Below are 21,443 nucleotides of genomic sequence, written 5' to 3'. Positions count from 1 at the left end.
GGACGGTGGTGGTGGATGACATGACGTCATAGAGTTGGATAGAGGGCACATATTTGCTTCTAAACCAGCCTTTGTGTGACCTCTATCCACCTCTATGGGTGGCTTTCAGCAGTTGGCCCTGTGAATCAGGGATGTAATTCATTCCTCCGATTCTGTTTGTCGAAATGCTTTCTGACACGGAAGCAAACGGAACGAAACTGGGAGGGGACCTACCTGAATTTGTCCCGATAGAAACTCACTTTGTTTTTTGCTGCTTTGCTTCCGTTCGGGTTCATAAAATGGTAAACGGTTTCCTTAATGAACACAGCCCAGGTGAAGAACTAAACTAAATGGTTTCCTTAAGGAACACAGCCCAGGTGAAGAACTAAACTAAATGGTTTCCTTAAGGAACACAGCCCAGGTGAAGAACTAAACTAAACGGTTTCCTTAATGAACACAGCCCAGGTGAAGAACTAAACTAAACGGTTTCCTTAATGAACACAGCCCAGGTGAAGAACTAAACTAAATGGTTTCCTTAATGAACACAGCCCAGGTGAAGAACTAAACTAAACGGTTTCCTTAATGAACACAGCCCAGGTGAAGAACTAAACTAAACGGTTTCCTTAATGAACACAGCCCAGGTGAAGAACTAAACTAAACGGTTTCCTTAATGAACACAGCCCAGGTGAAGAACTAAACTAAACGGTTTCCTTAATGAACACAGCCCAGGTGAAGAACTAAACTAAACGGTTTCCTTAATGAACACAGCCCAGGTGAAGAACTAGTAGTGATGTTTAGTGATGACAGGGGGACAGGGGAACACATACATAGGTCACATGCATCTAGAGGACGTGTACACACAGACACTATGGGGACAGGACCAAAGGAGCGTTGCCTGTGGTTTTATAGGGGGGGGGACACGAATTAAGGGCGGGCATGGACAGGAAGTCACTCCGGGTGACTTCAAGGTGAAACGCCTTCGGAAACAACCAGCTTTAACCAATGGCTGTACTGGAAAGACAGTTTCGCCCATTCCACAAAACCCAGCGTCAGACACCAAGAGTCTCAAAACAAAGAGCACATGTCAACACCCATTTGTTTTCCTATGAAGAGGTATGAAGATATAAGAGAGCTCTTCAAGGGTTAACTGGGCCAAACCCAGTCTCTATACTTCCTTATTGAGACCTGATGATGCAGCGGTGAAGTCAAGGAGAGGTACAATAGGTCAAGTCTTGTACTACCAAATGGTTAGCACCACTGTCCCAGTCTTCTACTACCAAATGGTTAGCACCACTGGCCCAGTCTTGTACCACCAAATGGTTAGCACCACTGGCCCAGTCTTCTACTACCAAATGGTTAGCACCACTGGCCCAGTCTTGTACTACCAAAAGGTTAGCACCACTGGCCCAGTCTTCTACTACCAAATGGTTAGCACCACTAGCCCAGTCTTGTACTACCAAATGGTTAGCACCACTGGCCCAGTCTTCTACTACCAAATGGTTAGCACCACTGGCCCAGTCTTGTACTACCAAATGTTTAGCACCACTGGCCCAATCTTGTACTACCAAATGGTTAGCACCACTGGCCCAGTCTTGTACTACCAAATGGTTAGCACCACTGGCCCAGTCTTGTACTACCAAATGGTTAGCACCACTGGCCCAGTCTTGTACTACCAAATGGTTAGCACCACTGGCCCAGTTGGATGGAATGAATAGCCCTTAGCTTGAAACTTCACCTATGTTTTCTCCTCTTACAGAGATCTCGTGGGCACATGTGCTTCAAATAATTGCCCACGTCCCAAATGGCACCTTATTCCCTACATAGTGCACTGCTTTTGACCAGGGCCCTATGGCACCCTATTCCCTATATAGTGCACTGCTTTTGACCAGGGCCCTATTCCCTATATAGTGCACTACTTTTGACCAGGGCCCTATTCCCTATATAGTGCACTGCTTTTGACCATGGCCCTATTCCCTATATAGTGCACTGCTTTTGACCAGGGCCCTATTCCCTATATAGTGCACTGCTTTTGACTAGGGCCATATTCCCTATATAGTGCACTGCTTTTGACCAGGTCCCTATTCCCTATATAGTGCACTGCTTTTGACTAGGGCCATATTCCCTATATAGTGCACTGCTTTTGACCAGGGCCCTATTCCCTATATAGTGCACTGCTTTTGACCAGGGCCCTATGGCACCTTATTCCCTATATATAGTGCACTGCTTTTGACCAGGGCCCTATGGCACCCTATTCCCTATATAGTGCACTGCTTTAGACCAGGGCCCTATGGCACCCTATTCCCTATATAGTGCACTACTTTAGACCAGGACCCATAGGGAATAGGGTTCCATTTTACATGCAAAATAGACTAACCAGAGTTTACATCAGAATTAGAGACTGATAAAATGTCTTGTTTTTCATCTGTGATCTGTCAGACTAAACACCTGTTTTGAATACAATCTATTACATTTTAAAAAGCCAGGCTGCCAAAATGACCTTTGCGATGGTATTTCGACACTCGAAGGTAAAACACCTTCAGGGTTCGGAGGGGGCATACTGTAGCAGAGTGTGTACTAGAAAGTGTGCACTTACAAAGGGTGGAGGGGATAGTGTGTACTAGAAAGTGTGCACTTACAGAGGGTGGAGGGGATTCCCTGCCAATCAGAGGCGTGTTCTCACACCTGGGGGTCTGAAAGTTTGCGTTCTGGGTCCTGCGTCACAAACGAGAGGTTACTGAGGTCACTTCCTGGTTATTGTGGTCACTTCCTGGTTTCTGTTGTCACTTCCTGCACTACAGTCCTCCCTACAACACTAGATTCCGTCCCAATGATCTCTCCTTTCTCCCGAAGTGTGCACTTGTTCACTTCCCTTCATGTATATGACTGGAATACGGAAACTCCATCTAGTATTCTAGTATCCATGCCAACATCAATCAAATGCTTTTTTCCAATGGTGGGGAGTGGTGAATGAGTGCACACTTCAAGAGGAAGGAGAGACCATTGGGACTTAGCCTCAGACCCTCAGTATGTGGTCGGCGTCCACAACAACAGCACCTTGTCTGCTATATTATTGTCCTGGCGCTGGATGTTGACTTGTTAACGGGTTGGGCCAGTAACCAAAAGGTTGATGTGCCCTTTGAGCAAAGCACTGAACCCTCGTTTGCTCCTGGGGTGCCGTACGACTCTGGCCGACCATGTAAAACAACACATTTCCCTGCACCTATCCGGTGCACGTGATCATCTTCTTTTTTTTTAAATACATAATGTATTGTTTTGTATGTAGTTGTATCAGTGGTATACTTAATTGAATAAATTAATGCATAACTTAAACTTACGTTGACTAGTTGAAAGGTATGCAGGCCTAGTACATGACTAGTTGAAAAGGTATGCAGGCCTGTTACTTGACTAGTTGAAAGGTATGCAGGTCTATTACGTTGACTAGTGAAAAGGTATGCAGGCCTGTTACTTGACTAGTTGAAAAGGTATGCAGGCCTGTTACGGTGACTAGTTGAAAATGTATGCAGGCCTATTACGTTGACTAGTTGAAAGGTATGCAGGTCTATTACGTTGACTAGTTGAAAGGTATGCAGGTCTATTACGTTGACTAGTTGAAAGGTATGCAGGTCTATTACGTTGACTAGTTGAAAGGTATGCAGGTCTATTACGTTGACTAGTTGAAAGGTATGCAGGCCTGTTACGGTGACTAGTGAAAAGGTATGCAGGCCTGTTACGGTGACTAGTTGAAAAGCTATGCAGGTCTATTACGTTGACTAGTTGAAAGGTATGCAGGCCTATTACGTTGACTAGTTGAAAAGGTATGCAGGCCTGTTACGTTGACTAGTTGAAAAGGTATGCAGGCCTGTTACGGTGACTAGTTGAAAAGCTATGCAGGTCTATTACGTTGACTAGTTGAAAGGTATGCAGGCCTATTACGTTGACTAGTTGAAAAGGTATGCAGGCCTGTTACGTTGACTAGTGAAAAGGTATGCAGGCCTGTTACGGTGACTAGTTGAAAGCTATGCAGGTCTATTACGTTGACTAGTTGAAAAGGTATGCAGGCCTGTTACTTGACTAGTTGAAAGGTATGCAGGCCTGTTACGGTGACTAGTTGAAAGGTATGCAGGCCTGTTACATGAACTGAAGTGCGTTATTGAAGAGGACGAGGAGGAGAAACATATACCTGCAGGCATCATGTGTGTAGATGAAGGGTGCAAAACCTTGTAAGGCCACAGCGTTAAACCATGCAGATTGATATGAGTTTCACCTTATGGAAACACTACTGGGTGTCATCATGCTGACCATGATCTGTAACATGGTCCTTATCAGTGACACGAAGACATAGGGACTCTCTACTGAATAAAACAATCTCAGGCTACTTTATATACGTTTGTGAGTGTATCTGTCTTCAATGTGGCAGCCTGGTGGTTAAATATTACAATAGTAGCAACGTTTTGTCTGAGTCCATGCAGGCTCAAATGATCAGTGACGGGACTAGATAGCATGTGCTAGCTAGTGACTGGCTGGCAATGGGTTCCCGCTAGCAGGCTAGCAGGCTAACTCACACCCTTTAGCTGTGGCTTTACGGTAGGCCGATACCAGTCAATGGCAATTGCGTGGCTAATTGGTAGCAGGCAATAGTTAACTTGTATGGCAGGCAGGCAATGTGTAAAAGCTAACTCCGATATGGCTAGCAGGCTAACTCACATGTAGCCTAATGTATATCACTGAGCAGGCAGTGTAGCTTCATTTGGGTAACTGATAGCTAACTGATAGCAGGCAGTGTTTTGTTTATGCTAGCAGGCTAACTCACGAGCTAGCGATAATGTTTGGCAGGCAATGACGATCGCGTGGCTAACTTGAGCTTGTATAGCAGGCAGTGTGTCGATTCTGCTAGCGGTGCTAACTGACATGTGGCTAGCAGGCTAACTCACACACGAGCTACAATAATGTATGGCAGGCAATGGAGATCGCGTGGCTAGCTTGTGTAGCAGGCAGTGTGTTGTTTCAGCTAGCGGCTACCGGTGGGGTGCTAACTCACATGTACTCAGTGACAGGGGCATTGCTGACAGTGTGGGCCGTAGCAGGGATGCTAGCTTCGCTGCCGTAGCTGCTACCACAGCTGTAGAGGCTGGGCATGTGCACGCGGTACAGGTTATCATGAGGACCCGCCCCCCGATTGCCTTGGGCAGCAGACTCGTCTTCTCCATCCTCATCATCCGTCCTTCATTGGCCAGGGCCAAGGGGAGGGGCCGGGCCAAGGGGAGGGGCCGGGCGAGGGGAGGGGCCGGGCGAGGGGAAGGAGGGGTGAGGGGAGACAGACAGTGAGAGTGAGAACAGAGGAGAGAGGAGCTGATAGAGGGTCAACTCAGACTCATAGGATCCCTCAACCCACAGACCTAGGATCAGCTTCCCACAAACCCGACCTTTTACCATTAAATGAGGAAAATTAAAAACTGACCCAAGATCAGGGACTAGGGGCCAAGTCCACACTAAACCACCTAATTCCCTTGTATTGGTATTGGTGCAACGGAGAGATGCCAGGCAAGAATAACCCCAAAACACCCCCACCACCATCAACCCCCAGGCACCACCCCACCACAAAGCACAGGTGCACACAAGGTTCACAGAACACTGTCTAGGGGTCAAAGATCAGAAGTCAGATTTGTTCCATTTCAGCCAATTGTAGAAGGAACCAGAGATATCGTGCAGTTTTCAGCAACATCCTCACCGTCATCAGTAGCAGCTTTGTCTCAGCAGCAGAGGGGTACAGCAAGAGGACAGGAGAGAAGCTTAGAGCTTATTTAGAAAGGAATCGTCGGAATCGATTCCGCTGAACGGCAGGCAATGACTGACTCCCCATAATGAGCATTCATTTCAAGCCATTTGATTCATTTGTTTCAAGCCATTTGATTCATTTGTTTCAAGCCATTTGATTCATTCATTTCAATCACACTTCAGGAGGAAGTGTGGCGGCAGGTAGCCTAGTGGTTAGAGCGTTGGGCCAGTAAAGCGAAAGGTTGCTGGATCGAATCCCCGAGCTGACAAGGTAAAAATTTGTCATTCTGCCCCACAGTTCCTTGACCGTCGTTGTAAATAAGAATTTGTTCTTAACTGACTTGCCTAGTTAAATAAAGGTTCAATTTTAAAAAAGCCATTTGATTAATTTTTTTCAAGCCATTTGATTCATTCATTTCAGGTTATTTGCATCTGAAATATTGAGTGCACCATAAAAATTTAAATTCATACAAAATGTTACAAAGAAAACTAAAATCAGGTCAAAATGGCCGCTGGTGGTGAACCATTTTCTGCTGTGACATACGATTAAAAATTAAAAAAACAATCGTCAGCGAAAAATAATGAAATAATCAGATAGGACGTGTGCTTATTGGGAAGGTAGTGCCGTGCAGGTCGACTACACAGGGTATAAAACACGTTTGTAGAACTTTAGATTGTCCGTAGATTGCACGGGCAGTGAAGAGACAAGCACTGGTTCGCCGAGAGGCTTCAACTGTTATCTCTTCACACCACCAGGGGGCAGCAGTGCTATTTCAGATTAGGTTCTAATGCTGCCACACTCGCATATAAAGCTGCCCAAAACTCATCCACACACACAGAGCCCAAAAGCAGGACTGTTCCTACACGAAGCACTCTGCCAAGGCCTCTCTTCTCGATGATAGAAACACAGGAGGAGGTCGACGAGGGGACACAGAATCTGGGGCGGTTCTGCCCCTGAACAGGCAGTTAACCCACTGTTCCTCGGCCGTCATTGAAGATAAGAATTTGTTCTTAACTGACTTGCCTAGTTAAATAAAGGTAAAATAAATAAATAAATAAATAAATAAATAAATAAAAATCTCTGTCGCTACAGAGATGTCAATTGAGAAGTCAATGTATTTAGTACAAAATATATTACGCCATGGGCCAAAAGCGTCAATGACCCTTATTAATCTATATATATGATCCGTGTTCCCATCAACTGTTACTGAGGATTCCATCGTCCCATTCCGAGTCACGGGTTTTTACAAATCAGAACATTGGTAGGAGAAAGGAGGACGAGGAAGAGGAGAAGAAACAGAAGGAGGGATGAGGGGGGACAGAAAATAATGGTGTTGACCCAATTAGAAGATGTGATATAAAACTGAGAGACGGGCGCATACAGACAGACGGACAGACAGACAGACAGACAGACAGACAGACAGACAGACAGACAGACAGACAGTAGTAGTAGTAGTAACAGCAGTAGTATTAGTAGCAGTAGTAGCATGAGGAGTAGTAGTAGAAGCAGTAGCATGAGGAGTAGTAGTAGTAGTAGTAGTAGTAGTAGTATTAGTAGCAGTAGTAGCATGAGGAGTAGTAGTATTAGTAGTATTAGTAGCAGTAATAGCATGAGGAGTAGTAGTAGTAGTAACAGCAGTAGTATTAGTAGCAGTAGTAGCATGAGGAGTAGTAGTAGCAGCAGTAGCATGAGGAGTAGTAGTAGTAGTAGTAGTAGTATTAGTATTAGTAGCAGTAGTAGCATGAGGAGTAGTAGTATTAGTAGTATTAGTAGCAGTAATAGCATGAGGAGTAGTAGTAGTAGTAACAGCAGTAGTATTAGTAGCAGTAGTAGCATGAGGAGTAGTAGTAGCAGCAGTAGCATGAGGAGTAGTAGTAGTAGTAGTAGTAGTATTAGTAGCAGTAGTAGCATGAGGAGTAGTAGTATTAGTAGTATTAGTAGCAGTAATAGCATGAGGAGTAGTAGTATTAGTAGCAGCAGTAGTATTAGTAGCAGCAGTAGTATTAGTGGCAGCAGTAGTAGTAGTAGCAGCAGTAGCATGAGGAGTAGTAGTAGTAGTATTAGTAGCAGTAGTAGTATTAGTAGCAGCAGTAGTATTAGTAGCAGTAGTAGTATTAGTAGCAGCAGTAGTAGTAGTAGCAGTAGTAGTAGTATTAGTAGCAGTAGCATGAGGAGTAGTAGTATTAGTAGTAGTAGTAGTATTAGTAGTAGTAGTAGCAGCAGTAGCATGATGAGTAGTAGTAGCAGTAGCAGTAGTAGTAAGATCTGATCAATGTCTTAGCAGGGGAATAGGCCAGATGTGTGTGTTCAAGTGTGTGTTCAGGTGTGTGTTAAGGTGGTGTGTGTTCAGGTGTGTGTTAAGGTGGTGTATGTGTTCAGGTGTGTGTTCAGGTGTTGTATGTGTTCAGGTGTGTGTTAAGGTGTTGTATGTGTTCAGGTGTGTGTTAAGGGGTTGTATGTGTTCAGGTGTGTGTTAAGGTGTTGTATGTGTTCAGGTGTGTGTTAAGGTGTTGTATGTGTTCAGGTGTGTGTTAAGGGGTTGTATGTGTTCAGGTGTGTGTTAAGGTGGTGTATGTGTTCAGGTGTGTGTTAAGGTGGTGTATGTGTTCAGGTGTGTGTTAAGGTGTTGTATGTGTTCAGGTGTGTGTTAAGGTGTTGTATGTGTTCAGGTGTGTGTGTTCAGGTGTTTGTGTTGTGTGTGTTCAGGTGTGTTACCTCTTGCTCTGCCAGGTGTGTGTTCAGGTGTGTGTTCAGGTGTTTGTGTTGTGTGTGTTCAGGTGTGTGTTAAGGTGTTTGTGTTGTGTGTGTTCAGGTGTATGTTCAGGTGTGTTACCTCTTGCTCTGCCAGGTGTGTGGCACACTGCAGACGATGGAGGAGAACATGAGGGCTGTGACGAAGGAGAACAGCACCAGGTAGATCAGCCCCTCCACTCCATCATAACACAACCCTGTTAGAGCCTGGACATAGTCCTGGAACACAACAATATAACACCACCCTGTTAGAGCCTGGACATAGTCCTGGAACACAATATAACACCACCCTGTTAGAGCCTGGACAGAGTCCTGGAGCACAATATAACACCACCCTGTTAGAGCCTGGACAGAGTCCTGGAACACAATATAACACCACCCTGTTAGAGCCTGGACAGAGTCCTGGAGCACAATATAACACCACCCTGTTAGAGCCTGGACAGAGTCCTGGAACACAATATAACACCACCCTGTTAGAGCCTGGACAGAGTCCTGGAACACAATATAACACCACCCTGTTAGAGCCTGGACAGAGTCCTGGAACACAATATAACACCACCCTGTTAGAGCCTGGACATAGTCCTGGAACACAATATAACACCACCCTGTTAGAGCATGGACATAGTCCTGGAACACAATATAACACCACCCTGTTAGAGCCTGGACAGAGTCCTGGAACACAATATAACACCACCCTGTTAGAGCCTGGACAGAGTCCTGGAACACAATATAACACCACCCTGTTAGAGCCTGGACATAGTCCTGGAACACAACAATATAACACCACCCTGTTAGAGCCTGGACATAGTCCTGGAACACAACAATATAACACCACCCCAGAGAAGAGAAGAGAAGAGAAGAAGAAGGGAGGAGAGGATAAGAGAAGAAGGGAGGAGAGGATAAGAGATGAGAAGAAGAGAGATAAGAGAAGAGAAGAAGAGAGGAGGATAAGAGAAGAAGAGAGGAGGATAAGAGAAGAAGAGAGGAGGATAAGAGAAGAAGAGAGGAGGATAAGAGAAGAAGAGAGGAGAGGATAAGAGAAGAAGAGAGGAGAGGATAAGAGAAGAAATGAGGAGAGGATAAGAGAAGAAGAGAGAGGATAAGTGAAGAAGAGAGGAGGATAAGAGAAGAAGAGAGGAGGATAAGAGAAGAAGAGAGGAGGATAAGAGAAGAAGAGAGGAGAGGATAAGAGAAGAAGAGAGGAGAGGATAAGAGAAGAAGAGAGGAGAGGATAAGAGAAGAAGAGAGGAGAGGATAAGAGAAGAAGAGATGAAGAGAGGATAAGTGAAGAGATGAAGAGAGGATAAGTGAAGAGATGAAGAGAGGATAAGAGAAGAAGGGAGTAGAGGATAAGAGAAGAGATGAAGAGAGGATAAGAGAAGAAGTGAGGAGAGGATAAGAGAAGAGGGAAGAGGATAAGAGATGAAGAGAGGAGAGAGAAGCGGGAGTGAGTCATTGTCATATTGAGGGTTGTTGTCAGTTGTTTGATTTGAGGAAAGAGACAGCCTGGTGGTTTGAGATCTCCCTGGTAACAACTCTTACTAGTCACGACGACACCGTTTGAAAACGGTTGAATCAAGGTGTAAAGGAGGTGGGATTTAACAAGTTTTTTCTTTCTGGACTTCAAAAAGAGGAAAGTCACTTACATTATCATGAAGGGTGAGAGGAGAGAGACAGACAGGCAGATAGAGAGAGACAGAGAGAGAGAGAGACAGAGAGAGAGAGAGAGAGAGAGAGAGAGAGCGAGACAGAGAGAGAGAGCGAGACAGAGAGAGAGAGCGAGACAGAGAGAGAGAGCGAGACAGAGAGAGAGAGCGAGACAGAGAGCGAGACAGAGAGACAGCGAGAGACAGCGAGAGAGACAGAGACAGCGAGAGAGAGAGACAGCGAGAGAGAGAGAGACAGCGAGAGAGAGACAGAGGGAGAGAGAGCGAGAGAGAGTGAGTGAGAGAGAGCGAGAGAGAGCGAGAGAGAGTAGCTACCCCACCTATAAATAATGAACAGTTGAACAGGGGGAGGGACGAAGATTGTTTTATTTATTTGAAGGAGAGGAGCTCATCCCCTCACACACACACACACTGTATCTCACCATGTGCAGGCTGCGACAGTCGACCAGAGCGGTGAGTTGATGAAGGCCAACCTCCGTAGAGTTCAACACAGTCTGAATCTGTTCCAGAGTCCCCTAGAGATCCACAGCAGAGGTTACACTCACAGACACACACACACACACACACACACACACGCATGAACACCCGCACAGGCACACACACACTTTCAAGCACAAAAACAAACACACATGAACATCAGCACACACTCCCCTACCTTGGTGGTGGGGTAATCCCGTATAGCTGACTGTAGGAGTTCTGCCACGTCATCTTGCATCTCAACCAGGGCCTTGTGACTGCCAGACAGCTTCTGCAACACACACACACACACACACGCACACGCACACGCACGCGCGCGCACACGCACAGGACTTCAGTGAAGGGCAGGACTTCAGGACTTCCTGATTAGAATGTGTGTGGAGGAGGCGGAGTCATACATGCTGGAAAGGATTTGATTGGCCACTGCTGCACCTCAGGTAATACTGCAGGATATCTGGAGAGAAACAGACACATGTTGACGTCAATAATGTATTTATTTACCCCCTTTTGCTGAATCAGGTAGATCCATTCAAATGGAAGAAGTCCTTATTTACAACAAGAAGACACAGTGTATACTATGGAGATAATAGAGTAGGGTAATGAGGAGAAACACAGTCAATATATACGAACAACTAAACAATGACAGACAGACAGACAGACAGACAGACAGACAGACATAATCTCTACCCGGCACAGCCAGAAGAGGACTGGCCACCCCACATAGCCTGGTTCCTCTCTAGGTTTCTTCCTAGGTTTTGGCTTTTCTAGGGAGTTTTTCCTAGCCACTGTGCTTCTACACCTGCATTGCTTGCTGTTTGGGGTTTTAGGCTGGGTTTCTGTACAGCACTTTGAGATATCAGCTGATGTACGAAGGGCTATATAAATAAATTTGATTTGATTTGATTTGACAGACAGACAGACAGACAGACAGACAGACAGACAGACAGACAGCTAGCGAGCGAGGATCATTCACTGTAGGTCTTCAAACCCTGCATCAGTAAATGATTAAAACTAGGACTGATAAGGAACATGAACTGTAACAGTCCACTGAGCCTCAACAACAAGACTATCAACCCCAATGTAAACACACCCACCAGGGCTTCGGTTAGACGGTATTAGCTGGCTTTTGGCTGATGTTTGTTAAACACACCCACCAGGGCTTCGGTTAGACGGTATTAGCTGGCTTTTGGCTGATGTTTGTTAAACACACCCACCAGGGCTTCGGTTAGACGGTATTAGCTGGCTTTTGGCTGATGTTTGTTAAACACACCCACCAGGGCTTCGGTTAGACGGTAATAGCTGGCTTTTGGCTGATGTTTGTTAAACACACCCACCAGGGCTTCGGTTAGACGGTATTAGCTGGCTTTTGGCTGATGTTTGTTAAACACACCCACCAGGGCTTCGGTTCGACGGTAATAGCTGGCTTTTGGCTGATGTTTGTTAAACACACCCACCAGGGCTTCGGTTAGACGGTAATAGCCGGCATTTGGCTGATATTTGTTAAACACACCCACCAGGGCTTCGGTTAGACGGTAATAGCCGGCTTTTGGCTGATATTTGTTTAACACACCCACCAGGGCTTCGGTTCGACGGTAATAGCCGGCTTTTGGCTGATATTTGTTTTTTGGAAAAGTGATAAATGAAATTGCCGCTGGAGAAGAAGAAAAACCCTGTTAAATAATAAATACTGTCTTTTCAACCTTCATTGATTGAAAGACATTTGACAGTTTATTGGTCTACAGGTTAATAATCTAGTGGAGTTTAATTGGCCTGTGTGAATATATTATTATATAATATATTACATGCTAGTTGATAATCCTAGTTATATTAGTAACCCAGACTAGATGATAATCCTAGTTATATTAGTAACCCATGCTAGTTGATGATCCTAGTTATATTAGTAACCCATGCTAGTTGATGATAATCCTAGTTATATTAGTAACCCATGCTAGTTGATGATCCTAGTTATATTAGTAACCCATGCTAGTTGATGATCCTAGTTATATTAGTAACCCAGACTAGATGATAATCCTAGTTATTTTAGTAACCCATGCTAGTTGATGATCCTAGTTATATTAGTAACCCATGCTAGTTGATGATAATCCTAGTTATATTAGTAACCCATGCTAGTTGATGATCCTAGTTATATTAGTAACCCATGCTAGTTGATGATCCTAGTTATATTAGTAACCCATGCTAGTTGATGATAATCCTAGTTATATTAGTAACCCATGCTAGTTGATGATAATCCTAGTTATATTAGTAACCCATGCTAGTTGATGATAATCCTAGTTATATTATTAACCCATGCTAGTTGATGATAATCCTAGTTATATTAGTAACCCATGCTAGTTGATAATCCTAGTTATATTAGTAACCCATGCTAGTTGACAATCCTAGTTATATTAGTAACCCCTGCTAGTTGATGATCCTAGTTATATTAGTAACCCATGCTAGTTGATGATAATCCTAGTTATATTAGTAACCCATGCTAGTTGATAATCCTAGTTATATTAGTAACCCATGCTAGTTGACAATCCTAGTTATATTAGTAACCCCTGCTAGTTGATGATCCTAGTTATATTAGTAACCCCTGCTAGTTGATGATCCTAGTTATATTAGTAACCCATGCTAGTTGATGATAATCCTAGTTATATTAGTAACCCATGCTAGTTGATAATCCTAGTTATATTAGTAACCCATGCTAGTTGACAATCCTAGTTATATTAGTAACCCCTGCTAGTTGATGATCCTAGTTATATTAGTAACCCATGCTAGTTGATGATAATCCTAGTTATATTAGTAACCCATGCTAGTTGACAATCCTAGTTATATTAGTAACCCATGCTAGTTGACAATCCTAGTTATATTAGTAACCCCTGCTAGTTGATGATCCTAGTTATATTAGTAACCCCTGCTAGTTGATGATCCTAGTTATATTAGTAACCCATGCTAGTTGATAATCCTAGTTATATTAGTAACCCATGCTAGTTGATAATCCTAGTTATATTAGTAACCCATGCTAGTTGTTGATAATCCTAGTTATATTAGTAACCCATGCTAGTTGATAATCCTAGTTATATTAGTAACCCAGACTAGTTGATGATAATCCTAGTTATATTAATAACCCATTCTAGTTATTGATAATCCTAGTAATATTAGTAACCCATGCTAGTTGATAATCCTAGTTATATTAGTAACCCAGACTAGTTGATGATAATCCTAGTTATATTAGTAACCCATGCTAGTTGTTGATAATCCTAGTTATATTAGTAACCCAGACTAGATGATAATCCTAGTTATATTAGTAACCCATGCTAGTTGATGATCCTAGTTATATTAGTAACCCATGCTAGTTGATGATAATCCTAGTTATATTAGTAACCCATGCTAGTTGATGATAATCCTAGTTATTTTAGTAACCCATGCTAGTTGATGATAATCCTAGTTATATTAGTAACCCATGCTAGTTGATGATAATCCTAGTTATTTTAGTAACCCATGCTAGTTGATGATAATCCTAGTTATATTAGTAACCCATGCTAGTTGTTGATAATCCTAGTTATATTAGTAACCCATGCCAGTTGATGATCCTAGTTATATTAGTAACCCATGCTAGTTGATGATAATCCTAGTTATATTAGTAACCCATGCTAGTTGATAAAACAATCCTAGTTATATTAGTAACCCATGCTAGTTGATGATAATCCTAGTTATATTAGTAACGCATGCTAGTTGATGATAATCCTAGTTATATTAGTAACCCATGCTAGTTGATAATCCTAGTTATATTAGTAACCCATGCTAGTTGATAATACTAGTTATATTAGTAACCCATGCTAGTTGATAATACTAGTTATATTAGTAACCCATGCTAGTTGATAATCTTAGTTACAGTGCCTTGCGAAAGTATTCGGCCCCCTTGAACTTTGCGACCTTTTGCCACATTTCAGGCTTCAAACATAAAGATATACAACTGTATTTTTGTTGTGAAGAATCAACAACAAGTTGGACACAATCATTAAGTGGAACGACATTTATTGGATATTTCAAACTTTTTTAACAAATCAAAAACTGAAAAATTGGGCGTGCAAAATGATTCAGCCCCCTTAAATTAATACTTTGTAGCGCCACCTTTTGCTGCGATTACAGCTGTAAGTCGCTTGGGGTATGTCTCTATCAGTTTTGCACATCGAGAGACTGAAATTTTTTCCCATTCCTCCTTGCAAAACAGCTCAAGCTCAGTGAGGTTGGATGGAGAGCATTTGTGTACAGCAGTTTTCAGTTCTTTCCACAGATTCTCGATTGGATTCAGGTCTGGACTTTGACTTGGCCATTCTAACACCTGGATATGTTTATTTTTGAACCATTCCATTGTAGATTTTGCTTTATGTTTAGGATCATTGTCTTGTTGGAAGACAAATCTCCGTCCCAGTCTCAGGTCTTTTGCAGACTCCATCAGGTTTTCTTCCAGAATGGTCCTGTATTTGGCTCCATCCATCTTCCCATCAATTTTAACCATCTTCCCTGTCTCTGCTGAAGAAAAGCAGGCCCAAACCATGATGCTGCCACCACCATGTTTGACAGTGGGTATGGTGTGTTCAGGGTGATGAGCTGTGTTGCTTTTACGCCAAACATAACGTTTTGCATTGTTGCCAAAAAGTTCAATTTTGGTTTCATCTGACCAGAGCACCTTCTTCCACATGTTTGGTTGTCTCCCAGGTGGCTTGTGGCAAACTTTAAACGACACTTTTTATGGATATCTTTAAGAAATGGCTTTCTTCTTGCCACTCTTCCATAAAGGCCAGATTTGTGCAATATACGACTGATTGTTGTCCTATGGACAGAGTCTCCCACCTCAGCTGTAGATCTCTGCAGTTCATCCAGAGTGATCATGGGCCTCCAGTCTGCATCTCTGATCAGTCTTCTCCTTGTATGAGCTGAAAGTTTAGAGGGACGGCCAGGTCTTGGTAGATTTGCAGTGGTCTGATACTCCTTCCATTTCAATATTATCGCTTGCACAGTGCTCCTTGGGATGTTTAAAGCTTGGGAAATCTTTTTGTATCCAAATCCGGCTTTAAACTTCTTCACAACAGTATCTCGGACCTGCCTGGTTTGTTCCTTGTTCTTCATGATGCTCTCTGCGCTTTTAACGGACCTCTGAGACTATCACAGTGCAGGTGCATTTATACGGAGACTTGATTACATACAGGTGGATTGTATTTATCATCTTTAGTCATTTAGGTCAACATTGGATCATTCAGAGATCCTCACTGAACTTCTGGAGAGAGTTTGCTGCACTGAAAGTAAAGGGGGCTGAATAATTTTGCACGCCCAATTTTTCAGGTTTTGATTTGTTAAAAAAGTTTGAAATATCCAATAAATGCCGTTCCACTTCATGATTGTGTCCCACTTGTTGTTGATTCTTCACAAAAAAATACAGTTTTATATCTTTATGTTTGAAGCCTGAAATGTGGCAAAAGGTCGCAAAGTTCAAGGGGGCCGAATACTTTCGCAAGGCACTGTATATTAGTAACCTATGCTAGTTGATGATAATCCTAGTTATATTAGTAACCCATGCTAGTTGATGATAATCCTAGTTATATTAGTAACCCATGCTAGTTGATGATAATCCTAGTTATTTTAGTAACCCATGCTAGTTGATGATAATCCTAGTTATATTATGGGTCCGATCATTTCTAAAATATCCGGTAATTTAAAATGCTGTCAATGGAATGTCCGACACCACATTTTCCAAGGGGTAACCTGGAGACACAGCCAGGTGGAGAGGGAGGAGGAAGGGGAGAGAGGGGTAACCTGGTAACCTAACAGCCAGGTGGAGAGGGAGGAGGAAGGGGAGAGAGGGGTAACCTGGTAACCTAACAGCCAGGTGGAGAGGGAGGAGGAAGGGGGAGAAAGGGAAAGAGAGGGGTAGAGAGAGAAAGGTTCTCTGAAAGGTTGACCACTGAAGAACTTTGATCTTCAAAACGGAGGGAGGGAGGGGAGGAAGGAGGGAGGGAGGGAGGGAGGGAGGGAGGGAGGGAGGGAGGGAAGGAGGAGGGAGGGGAGGGAGGGAGGGAGGGAGGGAGAATAATAATAATCTCACTGGATGATAAGGAGGATAGGCCGATGATAAGGAGGAGGCCGATAATAAGGAGGATGCCGATAATAAGGAGGAGGCCGATAATAATAAGGAGGAGGCCGATAATAAGGAGGAGGCCGATGATAAGGAGGAGGCCGATAATAAGGAGGAGGCGGATAATAAGGAGGAGGCCGATGATAAGGAGGAGGCCGATAATAAGGAGGAGGCCGATGATAAGGAGGAGGCCGATAATAAGGAGGATGCCGATAATAAGGAGGATGCCGATAATAAGGAGGAGGCCGATAATAAGGAGGAGGCGATAATAAGGAGGAGGAGGTCGATAATAAGGAGGAGGTCGATAATAAGGAGGATGCCGATAATAAGGAGGAGGCCGATAATAAGGAGGCCGATAATAAGGAGGAGGCGATAATAAGGAGGAGGAGGCCCGATAATAAGGAGGAGGCCGATAATAAGGAGGAGGCCGATAATAAGGAGGAGGCCGATAATAAGGAGGAGGCGATAATAAGGAGGAGGAGGTCGATAATAAGGAGGAGGCCGATAATAAGGAGGAGGTCGATAATAAGGAGGAGGCCGATAATAAGGAGGAGGTCGATAATAAGGAGGAGGCCGATAATAAGGAGGAGGTCGATAATAAGGAGGAGGCCGATAATAAGGAGGAGGCCGATAATAAGGAGGAGGCGATAATAAGGAGGAGGCGATAATAAGGAGGAGGAGCGATAATAAGGAGGAGGCCCGATGATAAGGAGGAGGCGGAGGCGATAATAAGGAGGAGGCGATAATAAGGAGGAGGCCCGATAATAAGGAGGATGCCGATAATAAGGAGGAGGCCCGATAATAAGGAGGAGGCCGATAATAAGGAGGAGGCCGATAATAAGGAGGAGGCCCGATAATAAGGAGGAGGCCGGATAATAAATAAGGAGGAGGCCGATAATAAGGAGGAGGGCGATAATAAGGAGGAGGCGATAATAAGGAGGAGGCGATAATAAGGAGGAGGCCGATAATAAGGAGGAGGCGGATAATAAGGAGGAGGCGGATAATAAGGAGGAGGCGATAATAAGGAGGATGCCGATAATAAGGAGGTGGCCCGATAATAAGGAGGAGGCCGATAATAAGGAGGAGGCGATAATAAGGAGGAGGCAATAATAAGGAGGAGGCGATAATAAGGAGGAGGCCGATAATAAGGAGGAGGCGGATAATAAGGAGGAGGCGATAATAAGGAGGATGCCGATAATAAGGAGGTGGCCCGATAATAAGGAGGAGGCCGATAATAAGGAGGAGGCGATAATAAGGAGGAGGAGCGATAATAAGGAGGAGGCGATAATAAGGAGGAGGCCGATAATAAGGAGGGGAGGCGGATAATAAGGAGGAGGCGATAATAAGGAGGATGCCGATAATAAGGAGGTGGCCCGATAATAAGGAGGAGGCCGATAATAAGGAGGAGGCGATAATAAGGAGGAGGCGATAATAAGGAGGAGACCGATAATAAGGAGGAGGCGATAATAAGGAGGAGGCCGATAATAAGGAGGAGGCCGATAATAAGGAGGAGGCCGATAATAAGGAGGAGCCGATAATAAGGAGGAGGCCGATAATAAGGAGGAGGCGATAATAAGGAGGAGGAGGCCCGATAATAAGGAGGATGCCGATAATAAGGAGGATGCCGATAATAAGGAGGAGGCCGATAATAAGGAGGAGGCCGATAATAAGGAGGAGGCGATAATAAGGAGGAGGAGGCGATAATAAGGAGGAGGAGGCCCGATAATAAGGAGGAGGCCGATAATAAGGAGGAGGCCGATAATAAGGAGGAGGCCCGATAATAAGGAGGAGGCCGATAATAAGGAGGAGGCGATAATAAGGAGGAGGCGATAATAAGGAGGAGGCGATAATAAGGAGGAGGCGGATAATAAGGAGGAGGCGGATAATAAGGAGGAGCCGATAATAAGGAGGAGGCGATAATAAGGAGAAGGCGATAATAAGGAGGAGGCCGATAATAAGGAGGAGGCCCGATAATAAGGAGGAGGCCGATAATAAGGAGGAGGCGATAATAAGGAGGAGGCGATAATAAGGAGGAGGCCGATAATAAGGAGGAGGCCGATAATAAGGAGGAGGCAATAATAAGGAGGAGGAGGCCGATAATAAGGAGGAGGCCGATAATAAGGAGGAGGCCGATAATAAGGAGGAGGCCGATAATACGATAATAAGGAGGAGGCCGATAATAAGGAGGAGGCCGATAATAAGGAGGAGGCCGATAATAAGGAGGAGGCGATAATAAGGAGGAGGAGGCCGATAATAAGGAGGAGGCCGATAATAAGGAGGTGCCGATAATAAGGAGGAGGCCGATAATAAGGAGGAGGCGATAATAAGGAGGCCGATAATAAGGAGGAGGCCGATAATAAGGAGGAGGCCGATAATAAGGAGGAGGCCGATAATAAGGAGGTGCCGATAATAAGGAGGAGGCCGATAATAAGGAGGAGGCGATAATAAGGAGGAGGAGGCCCAATAATAATAAGGAGGCCGATAATAAGGAGGAGGCCGATAATAAGACAATAGCTTGAATGAAAAGATGAAGGATACACACACAGTCAGGAGAGAGAAGAGTTGCTGGAGTGTTAAGCTGCCACAGAGACAGATAGCAAACTGTCAATCATATAGACTCCCTACTGGAACACACACACAGTGGAGAGAACATCATATAGACTCCCTACTGGAACACACACAGTGGAGAGAACATCATATAGACTCCCTACTGGAACACACACAGTGGAGAGAACATCATATAGATTCCCTACTGGAACACACATAGTGGAGAGAACATCATATAGACTCCCTACTGGAACACACACAGTGGAGAGAACATCATATAGACTCCCTACTGGAACACACACACAGTGGAGAGAACATCATATAGACTCCCTACTGGAACACAAACAGTGGAGAGAACATCATATAGACTCTCTACTGGAACACACACAGTGGAGAGAACATCATATAGACTCCCTACTGGAACACACACACAGTGGAGAGAACATCATATAGACTCCCTACTGGAACACACACAGTGGAGAGAACATCATATAGACTCCCTACTGGAACACACACACAGTGGAGAGAACATCATATAGACTCCCTACTGGAACACACACACAGTGGAGAGAACATCATATAGACTCCCTACTGGAACACACATAGTGGAGAGAACATCATATAGACTCCCTACTGGAACACACACACAGTGGAGAGAACATCATATAGACTCCCTACTGGAACACACACAGTGGAGAGAACATCATATAGACTCCCTACTGGAACACACACAGTGGAGAGAACATCATATAGACTCCCTACTGGAACACACACACAGTGGAGAGAACATCATATAGACTCCCTACTGGAACACACACAGTGGAGAGAACATCATATAGACTCCCTACTGGAACATACACAGTGGAGAGAACATCATATAGACTCCCTACTGGAACATACACAGTGGAGAGAACATCATATAGACTCCCTACTGGAACACACACACAGTGGACAGAACATCATATAGACTCCCTACTGGAACATACACAGTGGAGAGAACATCATATAGACTCCCTACTGGAACACACACACAGTGGAGAGAACATCATATAGACTCCCTACTGGAACACACACACAGTGGAGAGAACATCATATAGACTCCCTACTGGAACATACACACAGTGGAGAGAACATCATATAGACTCCCTACTGGAACACACACACAGTGGAGAGAACATCATATAGACTCCCTACTGGAACACACACACAGTGGACAGAACATCATATAGACTCCCTACTGGAACACACACACAGTGGACAGAACATCATATAGACTCCCTACTGGAACACACACACACACACACAGTGGGATAACATCATATAGACTCCCTACTGGAACACACACAGTGGAGAGAACATCATATAGACTCCCTACTGGAACACACACACAGTGGAGAGAACATCATATAGACTCCCTACTGGAACACACACAGTGGAGAGAACATCATATAGACTCCCTACTGGAACACACACAGTGGAGAGAACATCATATAGACTCCCTACTGGAACACACACACAGTGGAGAGAACATCATATAGACTCCCTACTGGAACACACACACAGTGGACAGAACATCATATAGACTCCCTACTGGAACACACACACAGTGGAGAGAACATCATATAGACTCCCTACTGGAACACACACACAGTGGACAGAACATCATATAGACTCCCTACTGGAACACACACACAGTAGAGAGAACATCATATAGACTCCCTACTGGAACACACACACAGTGGACAGAACATCATATAGACTCCCTACTGGAATACACACACAGTAGAGAGAACATCATATAGACTCCCTACTGGAACACACACACACACACAGTGGAGAGAACATCATATAGACTCCCTACTGGAACACACACACAGTGGAGAGAACATCATATAGACTCCCTACTGGAACACACACACACACAGTGGGAGAACATCATATAGACTCCCTACTGGAACACACACACAGTGGAGAGAACAGAGGTTGACCTGTCTGTCAAAAAGATGGAACCCAGAGGACGGAGATCCATCCATCCATCCAAACCATCCATCCATCCAAACCATCCATCCATCCCTCCATCCAAACCATCCATCCATCCCTCCATCCATCC

The 21,443-nt window shown here is 44.2% G+C and overlaps 1 protein-coding gene across 2 annotated transcripts in view; it reads right to left on the bottom strand.

Moving 5' to 3' along the window:
- The window catches only part of LOC135535712 (protein tweety homolog 3-like), an 85,934-nt gene that overhangs the window by 6,220 nt on the left and 58,271 nt on the right, over positions 1-21,443 (bottom strand). The window contains exons 8-13 of one of the 2 annotated variants that reach the window (XM_064962142.1): positions 11,049-11,104; positions 10,829-10,921; positions 10,596-10,688; positions 8,589-8,725; positions 5,018-5,200; positions 2,616-2,691 (exon numbers count right to left, since the gene is read on the bottom strand). In XM_064962142.1, the coding sequence (XP_064818214.1) occupies positions 2,616-2,691; positions 5,018-5,200; positions 8,589-8,725; positions 10,596-10,688; positions 10,829-10,921; positions 11,049-11,104 (638 nt within the window). The remainder of the gene's footprint in view (positions 1-2,615; positions 2,692-5,017; positions 5,201-8,588; positions 8,726-10,595; positions 10,689-10,828; positions 10,922-11,048; positions 11,105-21,443) is intronic. The other variant, XM_064962144.1, reaches the window with a different exon arrangement.

Source organism: Oncorhynchus masou, unplaced genomic scaffold (genome assembly GCF_036934945.1).
Source record: "Oncorhynchus masou masou isolate Uvic2021 unplaced genomic scaffold, UVic_Omas_1.1 unplaced_scaffold_504, whole genome shotgun sequence".
Lineage (NCBI taxonomy): Eukaryota > Metazoa > Chordata > Actinopteri > Salmoniformes > Salmonidae > Oncorhynchus > Oncorhynchus masou.
The sequence above is the reverse complement of the archived record's forward strand: the minus strand, read 5'-3'. Positions and strand labels throughout refer to the sequence as shown.